The sequence below is a fragment of the Dunckerocampus dactyliophorus genome, chromosome 20, assembly GCF_027744805.1.
Source record: "Dunckerocampus dactyliophorus isolate RoL2022-P2 chromosome 20, RoL_Ddac_1.1, whole genome shotgun sequence".
NCBI classification, from domain to species: Eukaryota; Metazoa; Chordata; class Actinopteri; order Syngnathiformes; family Syngnathidae; genus Dunckerocampus; species Dunckerocampus dactyliophorus.
In genome coordinates, this window is record NC_072838.1 from 188018 (window position 1) to 204977 (window position 16960).

Genomic DNA, 16960 nt, shown 5'->3' on the forward strand with positions numbered 1-16960 from the left:
AAGGAGGTTTTACGGCAGCTAAGCCGTAAAGGCTCTGTGACTAGAGTCCCTCTATATAGAGAGTTACGACAACTGAGATTACCGCCACGTTGGGGCCAATTCAAGCGCTCGGCTTGCGTGCACAGTACGACAATGCATGTAAATTGCAATGTCTCTGCACAAAGGGAGCATGCAAAATGTCTGTTTTATAATTACTTATAGATCTATATTTTCCAATGTGTAATATGGTATCATTTTGCCATCTTTTGTTAAAACATTGAGATTTTATAACAGTCAAAATATGACCATGTTCACCTCATGATACTAGAATGAAAATAAATGACAGAGATATAAAAGCCCCAATATTTAAACATTGAAAATGATGAGAATATGTATATTTCATCATTGTTATTTCATTATTATTTATACCTCGAAACAAGTGCAGATTTTGCAAAATGAATGCAGTTTTATAAGTTTGCTGGAGACCATGGATGACTTTATTTGCAACCAGAGGTGATTTACCCAAAGATCATTCTTAACTCCAAGCATCCATGACTGCCTTATTTTTATAGTATATTTTACGTTTCGGCTACTTTCTTATATCAAAGCAATGAAGTAGAAGACAATATTTAGGTAAACACTCTCCCCAAAACGTGCCAAGTTCATGAAGAGATGCCTTAAACTTAGTAACGTAGCCCCAGGTGGCTCTGGCAGGTTGTCTAAACATTGTGACATTAAACATGTTAACATACACAGAGCCTACCTCGCACAGTTTGGAAGACGAGTTCGGCTTCCAGCCCAAACGGTTGATTTTATTTTCCCAAATTGTCCGTCTGTTGACATCTGAAGGGAATCTGTAAAGCTTGAACCCTTCTCATGTCTATTTGTGCATCCAAATGCACAACAACCCGGCATTTTTGGGGAATAAACAAGAATACGCCCAAGAATACTAGAAAGACAAGGCGAACGCAAATGCGAATTTGGCCCCAAGATGGCTCCACGAGTCACGTGACAGTATTTTTTCGACTCGTCATGTCGCAACTCTAGATATAGAGGGACTCTATCCGTGACATCCCAGCGCTGCCATCTTGCGGCTGCATTGAGCACTGCGCAAGATAAAGAGCCGATGAAGAAAAAAAGGCTGTCATGGAGGTTGTTAATACTGTATGTACTATGTCCCATTCCATTCCATTCCATTTTCCTCCGCTTATCCGGGTCCGGGTTGCGGGGGCAGCAGTCTCAGTAGGGAAGCCCTGACTTCCCGGTCTCCAACCACCTCCTCCAGGTCCACCGGGAGGACACCAAGGCGTTCCCAGGCCAGCTGTGAGACATAATCCCTCCAGCGTGTCCTAGGTCTTCCCCGGGGCCTTCTCCCGGCTGGGCATGCCCAAAACACCTCACCAGGGAGGCGTCCAGGAGGCATCCGGACTAGATGCCCGAGCCACCTCAGCTGGCTCCTCTCGATGTGAAGGAGCAGCGGCTCTACTCTGAGCTCCTCCCGGATAACCGAGCTCCTCACCCTGTCTCTTAGGGTGAGTCCCGCTACCCTACGAAGAAAACTCATTTCAGCCGCTTGTATCCGCGATCTCGTTCTTTCGGTCATGACCCAAAGCTCATGACCATAGGTGAGGGTGGGAACATAGATCGAACGGTAAATTGAGAGCTTTGCCTTCCGGCTCAGCTCTCTCTTCACCACGACGGTCCGGTACAGCGACCGCATTACTGCAGACGCTGCGCCGATCTGCCTATCGACCTCACGCTCCAACCTTCCCTCACTCGTGAACAACACCCCGAGATACTTGAACTCCTCCACCTGGGGCAGGACCTCATTCCCAACCCGGAGGGAGCAATCCACCCTTTTCCGACTGAGAACCATGGCCTCGGATTTGGAGGTGCTGGTTGTCATCCCAGAAGCTTCACACTCAGATGCAAACCGTCCCAGTAAACGCTGCAGGTCACAGCCCGATGAGGCCATCAGGACCACATCGTCTGCAAATAGCAGAGATGAGATCGTAGTGCCCCCGAACTGGACTCCCTCGACACCTTGGCTGCGCCTAGAAATTCTGTCCATGAAAATTATAAACAGAATCGGTGACAAAGGGCAGCCTTGGCGGAGGCCAACGTTCACCGGAAACAGGCTTGACTTACTACTGGCAATGCGAACCAGGCTCCTGCTCCGGTTGTACAAGGACTGAATGGCACGTAGTAGCGCGCCACCAATCCCATACTCCCGGAGCACCCCCCACAGGACACCGCGAGGGACACGGTGGAATGCCTTTTCCAGGTCCACAAAGCACATGTAGACCGGTTAGGCAAACTCCCAAGTACCCTCCAGGACCCTTGCAAGAGTGTAGAGCTGGTCCAGTGTTCCGCGACCAGGACGAAAACCACATTGCACCTCCTGTAGCCGAGGTTCGATTAACGGTCGTACCCTTCTTTCCAGCACCCTGGAATAGACTTTCCCAGGGAGGCTGAGGAGTGTGATCCCCCTATAGTTGAAACACACCCTCCGGTCACCCTTCTTGAAAAGGGGGACCACCACCCCAGTCTGCCAATCCAGAGGTACTGTTCCCGACTTCCACGCAATGTTGAAGAGACGTGTCAGCCAAGACAGTCCCGCAACATCCAGAGCCTTAAGGAATTCAGGGCGAAACTCGTCCACCAGCCTTGTGGTCCTGGACTTCAAACTCCTGTAGCGTCTGCCTGACGGTAGGAGTGTGAATAATGAGTGTTGTGGATGTGTGCTGTCCTTGATGAGGTTGTGTGTTCTTCGTAGGACTCTAGTTTTATAAATGTCTTGCTGTGAGGGGAGGGCTGCCCCAACAATGTTCTGTGAGGTCTTGATCACCCGCTGGAGTGCCTTCCTATCACGTGTTGTACAGTTACCGTACCAAACAGTGATGGAGGACACTTTCCATAGTGCATCTGTAGAAGCAACTCAGGATTGTGGTGGACATGCCAAATTTCCTCAGTCTTCTCAGGAAGTACAGTCTCCTTTGGGACTTCTTCATAATTTGTTGGGTGTTGTGAGACCAGGTGAGGTCCTCGCTGATGTGTGTGCCAAGGAACTTGAAGGTTTTCACCCTCTCCACCTCAGTCTCATCAATAAACAGGGGTTTATGCGGCTCCTTTTCCCTTGTTCTTGGGTCGATGATCATCTCTTTAGTCTTATCTGTATTGAGAAGGAGATTGTTATCACGACACCAAGCTATGAGGTCCGCCACCTCTCTTCTGTATGATGTTTCAACACCACCAGTGATCAGGCCGATGACTGTAGTGTCATCCGCAAATTTAATGATGCTGGTGTTGTTCTGGGAGGCCACGCAATCGTAGGTGAAGAGCGTGTAGAGGAGCGGACTCAGCACACACCCCTGTGGGGTCCCAGTGCTCACAATTCTTGAGCTGGATGTGCGATTGTGGACTCTGACTGACTGGGGCCTGCCTGTTAGAAAGTTAAACACCCAGTTACAGAGGGAGGGTGACAGGCCAAGTGTGAGGAGCTTATTCGTGAGTTTGTGGGGGCTGACTGTGTTAAAAGCAGAGCTATAGTCTATAAATAGCATTCTGACATATGTGTCCTGGCCCTGTAGGTGAGAAAGAGCTGTGTGGATGGCAGTGTTGACTGCATCATCCGTGGACCGGTTCTGGCGATATGCAAACTGTAGAGGGTCCACAGATGCTCTTTTTGATGTGGGTCATGACTGTTCTTTCAAAGCACTTCATTACAATAGGAGTGAGTGCTATAGGGCGATAGTCATTCAAGCAGGTCACGTTGCTCTTCTTGGGTACGGCCACTATGGTGGTGGACTTAAAGCAGGTCGGTACAGATGCTTGTGCGAGCGACAGGTTAAATATGTCAGCAAGCACATCAGCTAGCTCTGATGAGCAAACCTGAAGTGCACGTCCTGAGATGTTGTCTGGGCCTGCTGCTTTTCGTGGGTTTGTTTTGTTCAGAACCCTGCGCACATCAGCTGATGTCACCATGAGAGGTGAGTCCTGTGTGCTCCCCAAGTCCAGCCACCCTCTCTGCTCATCAGGAGTTTTGGTGTCAAAGCGGGCGTAGAACTCGTTCAGCTCATCTGGAAGTGTGGTTTGGCTGGACGTGGCTACGCTACTCCGCTGTTGATAGTCTGTGATGTGCTGGAGCCCCGCCCACATGCGCCGAGGGTCTGAGGTGGAATAGTAGCCCTCCAGCTTCTATCTGTACTGTCTTTTGGCCTCTCGTATGGACCTCCTCAGGTCATATCTGGCCTTTTTGTAGTCCTCAGCGATGCCCATGACAAATGCAGTCGAACGAGCATGTAGCTTAGCCCTTACATCACAGCTCATCCACTGTTTTTGGTTAGGGTATTTTCTGTAATACTTGGTGGTGGTAACAGTCTCGATGCATGTGCTAATGTAGCCAGTAACAGCAGAAGCATATTCATCCAAATCAACAGTACAATCTTCCCTCCCCGCTGCAGTTTTAAACACATCCCAGTTTGTGCAGCCAAAGCAGTCCTGAAGTACTTGATCAGTTTCTTCATTCCACACTTTAACTGCTGTACTTACAGGGGGAGCTTGTTTAAGAAGTTGTCTGTATGTTGGATAAAGGAATATGGAGATGTGGTCGGCCTTTCCAAAGTGGGGTCTTGGAACAGCCTTCAAAGCACCTTTCATGTTGCTGTAGACTTGGTGCAGGATGTTATTTTCCCTTGTGGGAAAGCTCACATGCTGGTAATATTTGGGGAGGACAGTCCTGAGGTTACAGTGGTTGAAATCGCCAGATATAATGAATACAGCGTCTGGGTGTTTGGTCTCGTGTTTATCAATGATGTCATGCAGGAGGCCTAGTGTGTTAAACCCGACTCGGCGCTCGTCCTCCACGTTCCGGACTGCTAACAGTGCTGCATTTTTACCAACGCAGCACGAGCTCCATGCAGAAACACCCCAGGGTTCAACCCAGGATGAGATCCATCCTCCTGGACTGGCCGATGGAGGTACAGAACTTCTTTGGAAGCTCCAGTGATGGTTCAGTGAGAGTGAGCCGTCAGACCTTCTACCTGGAGCACAGCTACTTCGAGAAGATCATGCTGCAGCTTGTGGGAGTAGCCCACCTCTTTGTGGCTTCCAAAATGCAGGTGAGTGAGGAGGTTCCTCCCTTACTTTCTGCGGCCTCCAGCACAAAACGAAAATACCAAATGACATGGTTGTCAGGAGGCGTGTCCTCCAAAGCTCTCTCAGATGGCCTTTGTGACGGCCAACACCGGAACCTTCTATGAACAGGAGATCCTTCAGAGAGGCATTCAACCTCTCTGAATGCCGTATATTTGTATTGGACTTCATTCAACCATTTGTATGCTTGAAAATGCTTAATTTAGGCAAATGTATGTCCAATTAGCTTGATTTCACCACAAAACAGCATGACTTATTCATAGATTTTTGGTTAAAAAAGAAGTGAAATTGGACGCATGAAGTGATGACCAGCTGTGATTAGAGCACATGTGTCAAACTCGTGCCATGGAGGGCCAAGACGCTGCAAGTTTTCTTTCCAGCTGGTCACTAAAGCAGGTGATTTTAATGATCAACACCTCCTTCCATTTGAGGGAAGGCATTCATCAATTAAAATCACCTGCTGGAGAAACTGGTTGGAGAGAAAGCCTGCAGTGTTTTGGCCCTCCATGGCACGAGTTCGACACTCCTGGATTAGAGTGTGAGTAGTGTTGCTGCCCAACATGCTTTGCGGTATGTGTGTCATTTTGATGGTGCTGTGGATATGGTTGCATGAGAACTTCCTTTTGTGTTTGCTGAGCTCATAGCTGCGAATGAATAATACAATGCTTCCTGAAGCAAGCTAATAAATGAATGCATGGCAAACACTGGAGTAATAGTGAGGGACCTGATGTTTGTATCCATGTCCAGGCCTTCCCGACATGGTCCTGCAGCCCCGCGTGGACCGGATGGCGCCCTTTGCCAAGATGTGTAGGCGGTGCGGTTGTGCAACGCTGAAAGAGTTCAAACAGGAAGACCGACGACATCCAAAGGCACACACTGTCATGTTCTGTGTTTGTTTGCACTCTGCGGCCGCCTCTGTTCTATCCTTGCAGTGTCATGGCTGCACTGATGAGTAATCAGGGACACCTGTGATCAATCTCCAGCTCCCCATATATACCTCTGCCTGGCCACTATCTAGTTGCCAGTTATTCCCTTGCCAACCTTGCTTCCTGTTCCTCATCCCTTGGCTCCCAACTGGACCCCTTTGCTCGCATATCTTTTTGCCATTGTGATTTTGCTACTGCCACTTACCTGTTCTGCAGCTCTTTTCGTTCAGTGAGTAACCTTTTTCCTGCCTTGCAGTGTTTTTTTTGTTCTTTGTATGTTTGGCTCTAGCCCTGAGTTCCTTAGTTATCTTTTGGTAATTTGTATTTTTTACTAGCGCTGTGTTTTTCTGCGTAACGGGTTCCAATCTTTTGCGTAAGCCACATCGTGACACACACATCCTACCTCAGCATGCAGGTCAGTTGGCTTGTCAACATGAATATTCATGAGATGTTCGTTTGCAGGAGGAAGTGATGCTAACAGACCACTGAATAAAGCGCAGGACGGCGAGCACTCAACAGAAAGACCACTCAGGGGATGAGATGACATTTTGTAGGCAAAGCTGGAACAAAGAGACTGAACTCCAACTCCTGCACCAGCCGCTAGGAGATGCTGCTCATGTTGGAGGGCAAAAAGAACTGGTGTGAAATGCAGTTTCACTCTTTACTCCAAAGTGGACCTTCTTTTTAGGCTAAGTGTGGGTGCGGCCCCCAAGCGTACAAGTGTTCATTTATCAACCAGTTTATTTTCTACCACAAAATAAAATCCACATTCTGGTGCTGTAAGTCCTGATCAGGTGCTTGTGGTCAGAAGTAGAGTTTGGCCATGGCCTGGAAGAACCTCTTCTTCCGCTTCTGCGCTGCAAGCTGCAGAACTTCCTCTGGATTGCTGGTGTTCAACTCCGTCTGGCCGATGGCTTTTATCTGTGGACAGGAGAGAGAAGCGTTCGTAAGGAACCTTGCAGTGCAATATTACAACCCCTGGCAAAAATGATGGAATCACCAGTCTCGGAGGATGTTCATTCAGTTGTTTAAATTTGTAGAAAAAAAGCTGATCACAGACATGACACAAAACTAAAGTCATTTCAAATGGCAACTTTCTGGCTTTAAGAAACACTAAAAGAAATCAAGAAAAAAAGATGTGGTAGTCAGTAACAGTTACTTTTTTAGACCAATCAGAGGGGAAAAAATTATGGAATCACCCTGTAAATTTCCATTCCCAAAACTAACATCTGCATCAGATTAGATCTGCTCGTTAGTCTGCAGTTAAACAGGAGTGATCACACCTTGGAGAGCTGTTGCACCAAGTAGACTGACATGAATCATGGCTCCAACACAAGAGATGTCAATTGAAACAAAGGAGAGGATTATCAAACTTCTTAAAGAAGGTAAATCATCACGCAATGTTGCAAAAGATGTTGGTTGTTCACAGTCAGCTGTGTCTAAGATCTGGACCAAGTACAAACAGCATGGAAAGGTTGTTAAAGGCAAGCATACTGGTAGATCAAGGAAGACATCAAAGCATCAAGACAGAAAACTTAAAGCAATATGTCTTGAAAACAGAAAATGCACAGCAAAACAAATGAGGAACAAATGGGAGGAAACTGGAGTCAACGTCTGTGACCGAACTGTAAGAAACTGCCTAAAGGAAATGGGATTTACATCCAGGAAAGCTAAACGAAAGCCATCATTAACACCTAAACAGAAAAAAACAAGGTTACAATGGGCTGTGGATGACTGGATGAAAGTCATATTCAGTGATGAATCGTGAATCTGCATTGGGCAAGGTGATGAACTTTTGTTTGGTGCCGTTCCAATGAGATTTATGAAGACGACTGCCTGAAGAAAACATGTCAATTTCCACAGTCATTGATGATATGGGGCTGCATGTCAGGTAAAGGCACTGGGGAGATGGCTGTCATTACATCTTCAATAAATGCACAAGTTTACGTTGACATTTTGGACACTTTTATCCCATCAATTGAAAGGGCGTTTGGGGATGATGAAATCATTTTTCAGGATGATAATGCATCTTGGCATAGAGCAAAAACTGTGAAAACATTCCTTGAAGAAAGACACATAAGGTCAATGTCATGGCCTGCAAATAGTCCGGATCTCAATCCAATTGAAAATCTGTGGTGGAAGTTGAAGAAAATGGTCCAACCTGCAAAGCTGATCTGGCAAAAGCAATCAGAGAAAGTTGGAGCCAGATTGATGAAGAGTACTGTTTATCACTCATTAAGTCCATGCTTCTGAGACTGCGAGCTGTTATAAAAGCCAGAGGTGGTGCAACAAAGTACTAGTGGTGTGTTGAAGTATTCTTTTGTTGTTTTTTTTATGATTCCATCATTTTTTCCTCAGAATTGAGTGATTCCATAATTTTTTCCCTCTGATTGGTCTAAAAAAGTAACTGTTACTGACTACCACATCTTTTTTCTTGATTTCTTTTAGTGTTTCTTAAAGCCAGAAAGTTGCCATTTGAAATGACTTTAGTTTTGTGTCATGTCTGTGATCTGCTTTTTTTTCTACAAAATTAAACAACTGAATGAACATCCTCCGAGACTGGTGATTCCATCATTTTTGCCAGGGGTTGTAGGTACGGCTGTGCAGTGTTCCCGCAGGGCTGCCACCTATCTGTGGCAAACGGTTGCATCATTGGCAAAAAGGGAGGAGGGGAAAAAAAACTTTGAAAGTAAAACAAATATGCTCAGAAATACAAATGAACTTTCTTCTGTGGCTTCTTTCAAGATGGAGCCGCCTGTGGGTGCTTTGAAATGGAAGCGTTGTCATATTTGTCTCCAAAAAGAACAGAAGTTGTTTCATCACTAGGTCTTGTTTTTTTAAAAGACCATGTAGAGCAGGGGTCCACAACCTTTGCCATCAAAAGAGCCATGTTGCCTCCTCTTTCAGTAAACATTGCACTCTTTCTAAACGTGCAAGAATTGGAGTGTAGTTCAAATGTTCCAAGCACAACCTCCAACAAACAGAAACCATTGAAGCACTTCACCCTGGAAGTCTCACTGAGTGGCTCCCATGTTTGTGGAACATGAAAACAAAATGTGGCCAACTTGAAGACAAAAAGGCCGCGTCTATGGGAAACACTGCTTTCCATCAGGAAGACCATGATGATGCTGAGTTAGTGGACAGTTGGGTGTCACATCTCACTCCCCACCAAATATCACCATAAAAAACATGGAGGAATTGATGCGTGTGGAGCATCTCACCGCTATTTGCCTCTTTTCCGCTTCACCACGCTTGTGATGAATATCTGCCTACTGTTCAGGTGGAATGATTAGAAAATGTGAACTCAAGTTCACCAATCAAGTAAGAGCAAGGATACGTGTGAGGTACTCCAGGATGGTGACGTCCCAGATGTAGTCGTAGAAGGAGTCCATGGCATCGTGACTGCATCAAAGTCACGCATGTTAACACATAAGATTAGATAAGAAAACAGGGGGTGTCCCGATGTACCTGCTCTGCTCTTGGAGAGCTTTGAACGCCGTCATGTAGTCCACTTCCCTCAGGAACTGGCAGAGGACGGCAACCTATCAGGAGGGAAGTCACATCAGGCGTTGAGGACCAGGAAGGGAAGGCGGGGCAGAATGACAGCGAGCGCCGCAAACCTGAGTGTGGCAGTTCATCATGGAGCAGCACTTGATCATTCTCTTCAGCACCTGTGGGGCGGAGGTTGCACCATGAGGACCAGCGGCAGGGAAGGAAGGTCAAGCACCCACCTGGTCTGTGTAGATATCAGGCGGGACGGCTTTAGAGAAGAAGTCCGAGGCCACGGCGCCGGCCTGGACGTAAAAGTTGAGTGCTGCTGAGTACTGGTTGGTCACTGCAGGGAATGAAAGTAAAAATTTCAATGACATCATGATGTTATTCCTCATGTAGCCACCACGTTTGAACAAGGAGAAAATGGGACTTTGTATTTGCTCTTGCCGTTCCAAAACAAGAGCAAAAAATGATGGCTCCATCAGTCCCTAGAAGGGTTGTTTTGGGATTATCATGACTCTAGCCCCTAACCCGTGCGCCCCCCGACACCTGGAAGCCTGCTAGGGAGCATGAAAACACCAGGCCCCCCCCCACCCCAACCCCAGCAAGGCAGACAAAGGAGCAGGCGAGGTGGAAAGCCAGCAAATGAGCAAGCGGGCAGGCCAACGCCCCCAGGATCAGCAGCCGCGAGCCTGCCACCCCTGCGGTCAGCGGACAGGTCCACGACCACAGCCCCGGGCCCACGGAATAGGCTACCCCCTCCACCCGTGTATGTGATGAGATGGGATTGCGTCTATTGTGAAATAAAAGAGGACAGCTCTGGAGGCCTGACCTCTATGTGGCTGGGGGGGGGCGTGTATGTATGTATGTGAGTGATAGCTAACGAGGCAATTAAAATGGGGGGAAAGCTGAGGTATGGCCAGCCCCCCAACCCTAAGTGTCTATTGTGTGGTTAAAATTGAGTCTGAGGCAGGCCAGGAGCAAACCCCCAGGAGCCACACCACAGCGACCACAAGAGAACTGGCCCTGCACAGAGCGAAGCCAAAAGTGCTCCTAATTTCCAGAAGACAATTTACCAGAAGCAGGTGCGAATACTTGGAAAACGAAAAAAGCAAAGTGCAGATTTTGCAGTCTTAGGAGAATAAAGTCAAAAGTCTACCAGGAAAAAGGCGTCAATTCTCCAAGAACACGAGGCCCAATAAGGTGAGAATGTTTGGATGCTTCGCTTGTTAACACGTGTTGTTTAGGAAATATTCTATTCAAATCAAGTCTTTGTGATGAAGCTGCTGAAGAACTGAACTAAGAAATGAGTTGGCATGTGAGTGTCATCTTGGGACGTATTTGTGGAGCCCCCCTGTGACCTGAAGGTGGCGTCCTGCGGGGACAGAAAGAAGCGTTTCCTACCAAAGTAGATGTCGGCCTGTGTGATGAGCCACGATTGGTTGTTGGGGTTGAGCGTGAGGGCGTAGGTCACCAGCTCTTTCACCGTCACCGCCACGGCCTCCACGTCCACCGCCTGTATGCTGCACACGTACATACCTGTTAGCTGCAGCGCGTGTGGGGAGGACGACGTCAGAGCTTACTTGGGGAGAGAGGATGGCCATATGGAGAGATGCTCGGCCGTCACCTCGTTGACGATGTCATCCTGAGAGATGCGAGACCACGAGGAAGGTTAAAAAGGAGCTCATTTTGCGAGCGGGGAAGCAGGAAGTGGAGGACACACCCTCACGGTGCAGTGGAGCCTCACAAAAAGCGAGATGAGGGTCGTCAACACCAACGGCTCCTGGGAAGAAAACAATGTGGTGGTGATGATGCAAGCAGCACGTAAATGATTCATGTCACGTACTCACTCTGATCTTGGTGACAAAAGTGATGAATTTACTCCTGATGGACAAGAAGGTATGAGAATTAGAACACGTATTTAGTGAGCGCAGGTGTGGTTCCTTTAAATAAGAGTAACACCTGAGCAGGATGCCCAGGGAGGACTCCCGGTGCTTGATAAGGCCCACTCGGCCGTCGTTGCTCCTCTTGTGTTGGATGGAGACGCTGCAGATCTGCACCACCACGTCCCAAAGCTCCTTGGCAGTGCGCCGGCTCTCTTTAGGACCCGGGAGCTCTTTGCATGTGGATGCCAAGAGCTGTCCCAGCTGAAGGCAGGAAGGAAGGAAGGTAGGTAGGTAGGTGTACATGTATGTGTGTGTATATATATATATATAGATATAGATATATATATATATAGGAAAGCCAATAAAGTGCATGCATGTGAAAAGCAAGGTGTGATGACCTTGATGTACGGGTTGCTGATGACGGCAGACGATGGCACCTGCAGGGTCAGGTAGTCGTTTTCCCTCCAGTTCAACATGAAGGCCACGCACTCCTCCCCCACCACCTGACGCAGAGGCAGATCTGCACACAAAACCACAACTTGACAAACCTGAAGGTGGCACGTGTACATGCTAGCTACCGTCGCCCTGACCCGACTCACCGTGGATCCTCATCTCCAGGTAGCCCCTCACTCTGCTGATCAGGTCGGGCGGCGGCCGCTCCTTGCTGCCCTTGGCCGCCACCGTCTCATGGGCACGCAACTCCAGCAGCAGCATCTCATTCAGCATCACCTGCCTCAGCCGCGGGGAAAACTCCGTCACCAGCTCCAGGCAGGCAGAGAAGAGTTGGCGCGCGTGCAGGAAGTCCTAGACACCCCCCGCCGCCCCAAATATGTGTATGTTTGGGGTTCAGGAGTTTTCGGTGTACAGTGTTCCCTCACTCTATCGCATTTCACCTTTTGCAGAGGCGCTGTTTCACAGAACTTTTTTAATGCTTCTTATTTCTTATAGCATATGAACGCCGTTACAGGCCCTTTAAGAAGAATTACATTGTGGGAAAATGAGTCTGTCTTCGCTCTCTCATCTGTCTGCACCCTCAGGTTTCTGCGTCCTGATTGGCTGTAGACCACTGTCACTCAATCTCCTTGGCGCCGCCCTGCCGTGTCTCCTGTGTCACTGCCAGCTTGCTTGCTAGCTTGTAAATGAACGTGGGTTTCATCTGCAGCAATATGTGTTACCAAGGATACAAGAACACCACAGAGGAGTGAAACACATGTGAGTGGATTCATTTCTTGTGTCCAACCTAGGAGGTTGGTCACTCAAATTCAAAACAAAGGTTTGAACTTCTTTGAGTGGTTAAGCGTGAGCGAAATGTGAGACAAGCGAATAAAGTGTACGGTGAGGGCTTTTCAAACAAATAAAGTTGGCTACTTGGCAGATTTCACTTATGGCGGGCTATTTTGGGAAGCTATCCCCCACCATGAACGAGGGAACACTGCATACACAAAGCATTGATATGAGCTAACCTTTACAGATATGCAGTGGAGGCCTTTGGCCATGAGGATGTAGACCAGGTCCTTGGTCAAGTTGTCTTTGATGGCCAGGATCACGTTGATGTAGTCTGGAGGAACCTCCCACTGAAAGGAGAGCAGCATTTTCATTTCCCACTTCCATCAAACGCAGCCCAGCTTCTACCTTGCTGTTGACCCTCCAGAAGGGCCGATCTGCAATGCCATGGAGCTCGTTGAGGATCTGCCTGATCCTGCGTGGTTCCAAGGAGAGGATGAGCTGCTGCTCCAGCTGCCCGACGCTCACGCTTGCCGACACTGCCGAGGAACGTCGTCGTCAGCGTGTGTGGATGTGCGTGTAAGGACTCGGCGGTTACCTGGGATGTCGTAGAAGGAGGGCAGGGGCTTGGCGCTGAGGTTGACCGTGGCCGACCTCTTCCTCATCTGCTCCACCAGCAACGTCCTTTCCTCCTCCTTCAGCAACTCCGTGAAGAGTTTGTGCGAGGACACCACGAAGACCAGAGACACATCCTCCAGGCTTTCACACAGAGTGCTGCGAGACCGGGGGGGGGGTTGGTGCGCATAAGAAAAACCCCAGCATTGCTCCAATCAACTCACCGCACGAACGTCGCCATGTTCCTTCTGGAGGTTTCTGATGAACGCTCTTTTGCCAGTGCTTGCGTGCACACCTGCAGGAAACCGTGCACGTTTCAATTGGCCCTCGCTCATTAGTCACATAGTGTGCAGGACTACCTCCAAAATGAAGCCCACCAGGCGTTTGCTGGGCTTCAGGAGCAGCTGCAGGAAGCGCACGCCGAGGACTTCCCCTTCCAGAGCATCACGCACAGCGTTGCAGACGCACAACTTGTGGCAAACCTCATCCAGGCCCGCTTCCCTGCACAAAAATGTCTCATTGCTTTGCAACAATACGTACTCTGCATGGACGTGTGCCTCATACCCTTGCTGGGCCTTGTGCAAGAACTCCCTGAGAACAGAGCACCTGAAGTGCTTTGGCAAACTGCGGCTGACGTTGTCCTTGATGAAAGCGTCCACCACCGCCTGCAAGAGTGCAAACTGGACTGTCACCAGGGCTTGTGGCGTCCAAAAGCGCACACCGACCTGGTAGCTGCCAGCGCTGATCATCATGTTGATCTGGTCGTAGCGGGTCGTCTGCGAGTCGCATGAGTCGCAGTCGCCGGTCAGAGCCTGGCAGGCGTTCCAGTAACCCGCCAGTCGCTTCTCGTCCAGGTGGACGTGGACTGCAGAGTCCAGCTTGAGAGACCAAGACAAGGTACACATTCAATATAAGACATGCTTGTAGATCACCACCATGTATCCCCACCGCTGTCTCGGCTTGTCAGAAATGAACCTGAAGAAAGTCCTGGCCTTTTTTCAACTGGAACCCGCTTATGTCAACCAGCTCAGCAAGACCCCACCCACAGTGTTTGTTCTTTGCTCGACCTATTTGTCATACCCTCTCTCATCGAGCCATTATAACGCACCCGGTCTGCCAGAGAATAAGAAGATGTAGTAGGAAGGATCAGTCTTGCCAGCTTAGTAACTTCCAGTAGCAAGTCATCAGACCGCTCTTGATGCTCTTTTTCACAGAAGCCACAAATGTCTTGACATCGCTCCTCTCAACGAGCAGAGGGTAGTGCTGTGGGGCCCCCCCCCGCCCCCATGAAAAAGCACTTACAAGCAGCTCAGTCTTGTTTGTGATATAAAAAAAGAAAAGACATCTGTAATTCTTTTATTTTTCATGTTTTTTACTCCTTTGTGCAAATGCGTCATGGCGTCAAACTAGACCACAGCATTGCCACACATAGATTGCAGTCCTGTATGCAGCGAAGGTGAGCACCTACCTCAGGGGTCACCAACGTGGTGCCCGCGGGCACCAGGTAGCCCCCCATGACCACATGAGGTGCCCGCAAGCCTGCTTTTCATTCAGGTTTTCAGTCAATAATGAAAGAACAGTAGAAAGAAATGCATTCTGAAATACAACATGTGAGTTGTGGACACCAGCATTTTGTTCATGTTCTGGTAAAACAAGCATATTCGCTTTGTTTGGGTTTAAAATAAGCTCTGAAAATAAATGTTTTAAAAATGAGTAGATCTTGGCCATTTTCTTTTTGTAAAAGTAGCTCTCACAAGGAAAACGTTGGTGACCCCTGACCTACCTTCTTCAAGAGTTCCTTCGTCTGCCTGAAGTGATCTCTGGCTTTTTCAAAGGCCGGCTGGTCCCTGCAGCCTTGCTGGAAGGAAATGGCACCCAAGTCGTAGTGAACCTAAAAAAAAAATAAATAAAAAAAATAAATAAAAAAAGCTCAGCCGAAAATGTGGGACATCGCAGGGACAGGCAGACCTGGCAGTGCAGCTCGTTGGCGCTGATGCGGAGCCCCGCCGTGGAGGACTCGGTCTCGCCGTTGGCGGCAGCGCCGTCCGCAGCCAGCAGGTCGAGCGTCCTCATGGTGTGCACGTAGAAGTCCTTCTTCAGCTGAAGCGCCCCCGTCAGGACGCTGATGGAGTCGCTCGCCTGCTCCTTCAGCTGGACACAAAAATGGCAGCCATGGTCCTATCAGGACGTCACGCCACACGTGGACCAAACACGTCGGATGTTCACTCACCACACTGAGGATGTTGTCCGTCATCTCCTTTTCCTGCTGCACCACATTCAACCTGCAGGGAAGCACAACAAGACCTGCTCGAAAATGACTTTTTATGTGCTAAGAAAAGAAAACTTACATGTTCATCTGATGCGGTCCCGGCTTGGCTTGCTTCTCAGGAAAGCTGCTCAGCACGATGGTCCTGATGGCCCTTTTGGACGCGTGATAGGATGCCACGTTTAGCTTTCAATCTCTGATTACGGCGGTTGCCGTTTTGACTCACCAGCGGTTATAGATGAGGACGGCCATGGCCGTGGTTGGCGGCAGGGTGGACAGGTCCAGGTCCACGTGCTTCACCCCCGGCGGCACTTTGCTCACACACAGGAGCTCGTTGAGGAGCATGTTCAACACAGGGATGCTCAAGCTGCTGAAAGGGGTCAGTACACATCACTTTTGGTCTCATGTGGCATCTTAAATCCAAGTTGTACGGCAAAACACACCCTTTCTCCAGCACATCCAGGTCCCACTTCATGTGCGCGGCCACTTTCAGAGCCAGCAGCTTCAAGGTACGGTTCCGCCGGTTGTCCGCCGGAGGCTGCACTTGATTCTGCTCGTTCACAGACGGCTTGGACGCCTGCTCCAGGAACTGGACGATGAGCTGCACAGGTGTTGGGTCTGACGAGGCACACAGGTATGACCATGATGTCACCATAATTAACATTCAGGGGCTTGTCTTGGGCTTGAACTGACCTGCATTGGACTTCTGCAGGTGTTTCTCCAGCAAGGCGCCATCCAGGAGGAACTCAAACCAGGACGTCTGAAGCGGTGTACTGGGCCGGCTGCTCGTCACAGCAGCGACGCGGTCTGCTGCCTCCGCACTCATCCTTCTCTGGTGAGCACAAATCAATGTTTCACTGGGTATTATTATTAATATCAATTTTTTTATTTTTACAATATCTCAGAGCCTATGAAAAAAACAAGCTGCAGTCAGCAAAGGGTCCCCGAGCCACACTTTGGACACCTCTGATCTATAGGACGCAACAATCAGATACAATGAATTTGACTAATACCAACAATAAAGAAGCTACGATTCAAAAAGCTGTCATTTAACTCATGATAGTAAACAAAGTAGCATTTGGCGCAAGTGAGCTTGTTTATGTATCCCATGTAGCCCAACTGGGCGGGGTATTTTTCTTTTGTGGTAAATGTAAAGCATAATGAAGACAATACGCAGCAGCCTCTCTTCTCTGTCTCCTTCACGGTTCATTTTCTAGCTAGCTCACAAACTACGGGGCGTTGGCTTACCTTTGTGGATAAACAATTAACTAGCAGAACATAAGAGTGTGTGAATGTACAGGACTTGTCCCTAGAAGCAGGAGGAGCTACACGTACTGTTGCGTCTCACGTAATTCATTCTGCTAATCCATCGCTTAGCCCTTTTCCGGTTCCGGTTCCGTTCCGTCACCAGGAAGTTG

General features: G+C 48.7%; 1 protein-coding gene and 1 long non-coding RNA gene across 8 annotated transcripts in view; one reads left to right on the forward strand and one right to left on the reverse strand.

The window, feature by feature from the left end:
- Positions 1–6141: 6141 nt before the first annotated feature.
- The window catches only part of ints8 (integrator complex subunit 8), a 31555-nt gene continuing 20736 nt past the window's right edge, over positions 6142–16960 (reverse strand). For 2 of the 7 annotated variants that reach the window (XM_054763078.1, XM_054763076.1), the window contains exons 18-44: positions 16236–16374; positions 15986–16160; positions 15769–15912; positions 15625–15696; positions 15507–15558; positions 15245–15427; positions 15060–15167; positions 14002–14154; positions 13841–13941; positions 13636–13777; positions 13501–13571; positions 13260–13435; positions 13070–13200; positions 12901–13011; positions 12037–12241; positions 11836–11957; positions 11514–11698; positions 11402–11435; positions 11275–11334; positions 11135–11196; positions 10956–11074; positions 9791–9894; positions 9680–9730; positions 9528–9601; positions 9397–9461; positions 9281–9324; positions 6142–6980 (exon numbers count right to left, since the gene is read on the reverse strand). In XM_054763078.1, the coding sequence (XP_054619053.1) occupies positions 6864–6980; positions 9281–9324; positions 9397–9461; positions 9528–9601; positions 9680–9730; positions 9791–9894; positions 10956–11074; positions 11135–11196; positions 11275–11334; positions 11402–11435; positions 11514–11698; positions 11836–11957; positions 12037–12241; positions 12901–13011; positions 13070–13200; positions 13260–13435; positions 13501–13571; positions 13636–13777; positions 13841–13941; positions 14002–14154; positions 15060–15167; positions 15245–15427; positions 15507–15558; positions 15625–15696; positions 15769–15912; positions 15986–16160; positions 16236–16374 (3000 nt within the window). In that variant the 3' untranslated portion in view covers positions 6142–6863. The remainder of the gene's footprint in view (positions 6981–9280; positions 9325–9396; positions 9462–9527; positions 9602–9679; positions 9731–9790; positions 9895–10955; positions 11075–11134; positions 11197–11274; positions 11335–11401; positions 11436–11513; positions 11699–11835; positions 11958–12036; positions 12242–12900; positions 13012–13069; positions 13201–13259; positions 13436–13500; positions 13572–13635; positions 13778–13840; positions 13942–14001; positions 14155–15059; positions 15168–15244; positions 15428–15506; positions 15559–15624; positions 15697–15768; positions 15913–15985; positions 16161–16235; positions 16375–16960) is intronic. The other 5 variants (XM_054763081.1, XM_054763082.1, XM_054763077.1 and 2 more) reach the window with 4 other exon arrangements.
- On the forward strand, positions 8625–16465 carry LOC129172894 (uncharacterized). Its single transcript, XR_008567123.1, has 2 exons — positions 8625–16176; positions 16255–16465. It is a non-coding gene; the product is annotated as an uncharacterized LOC129172894 (long non-coding RNA).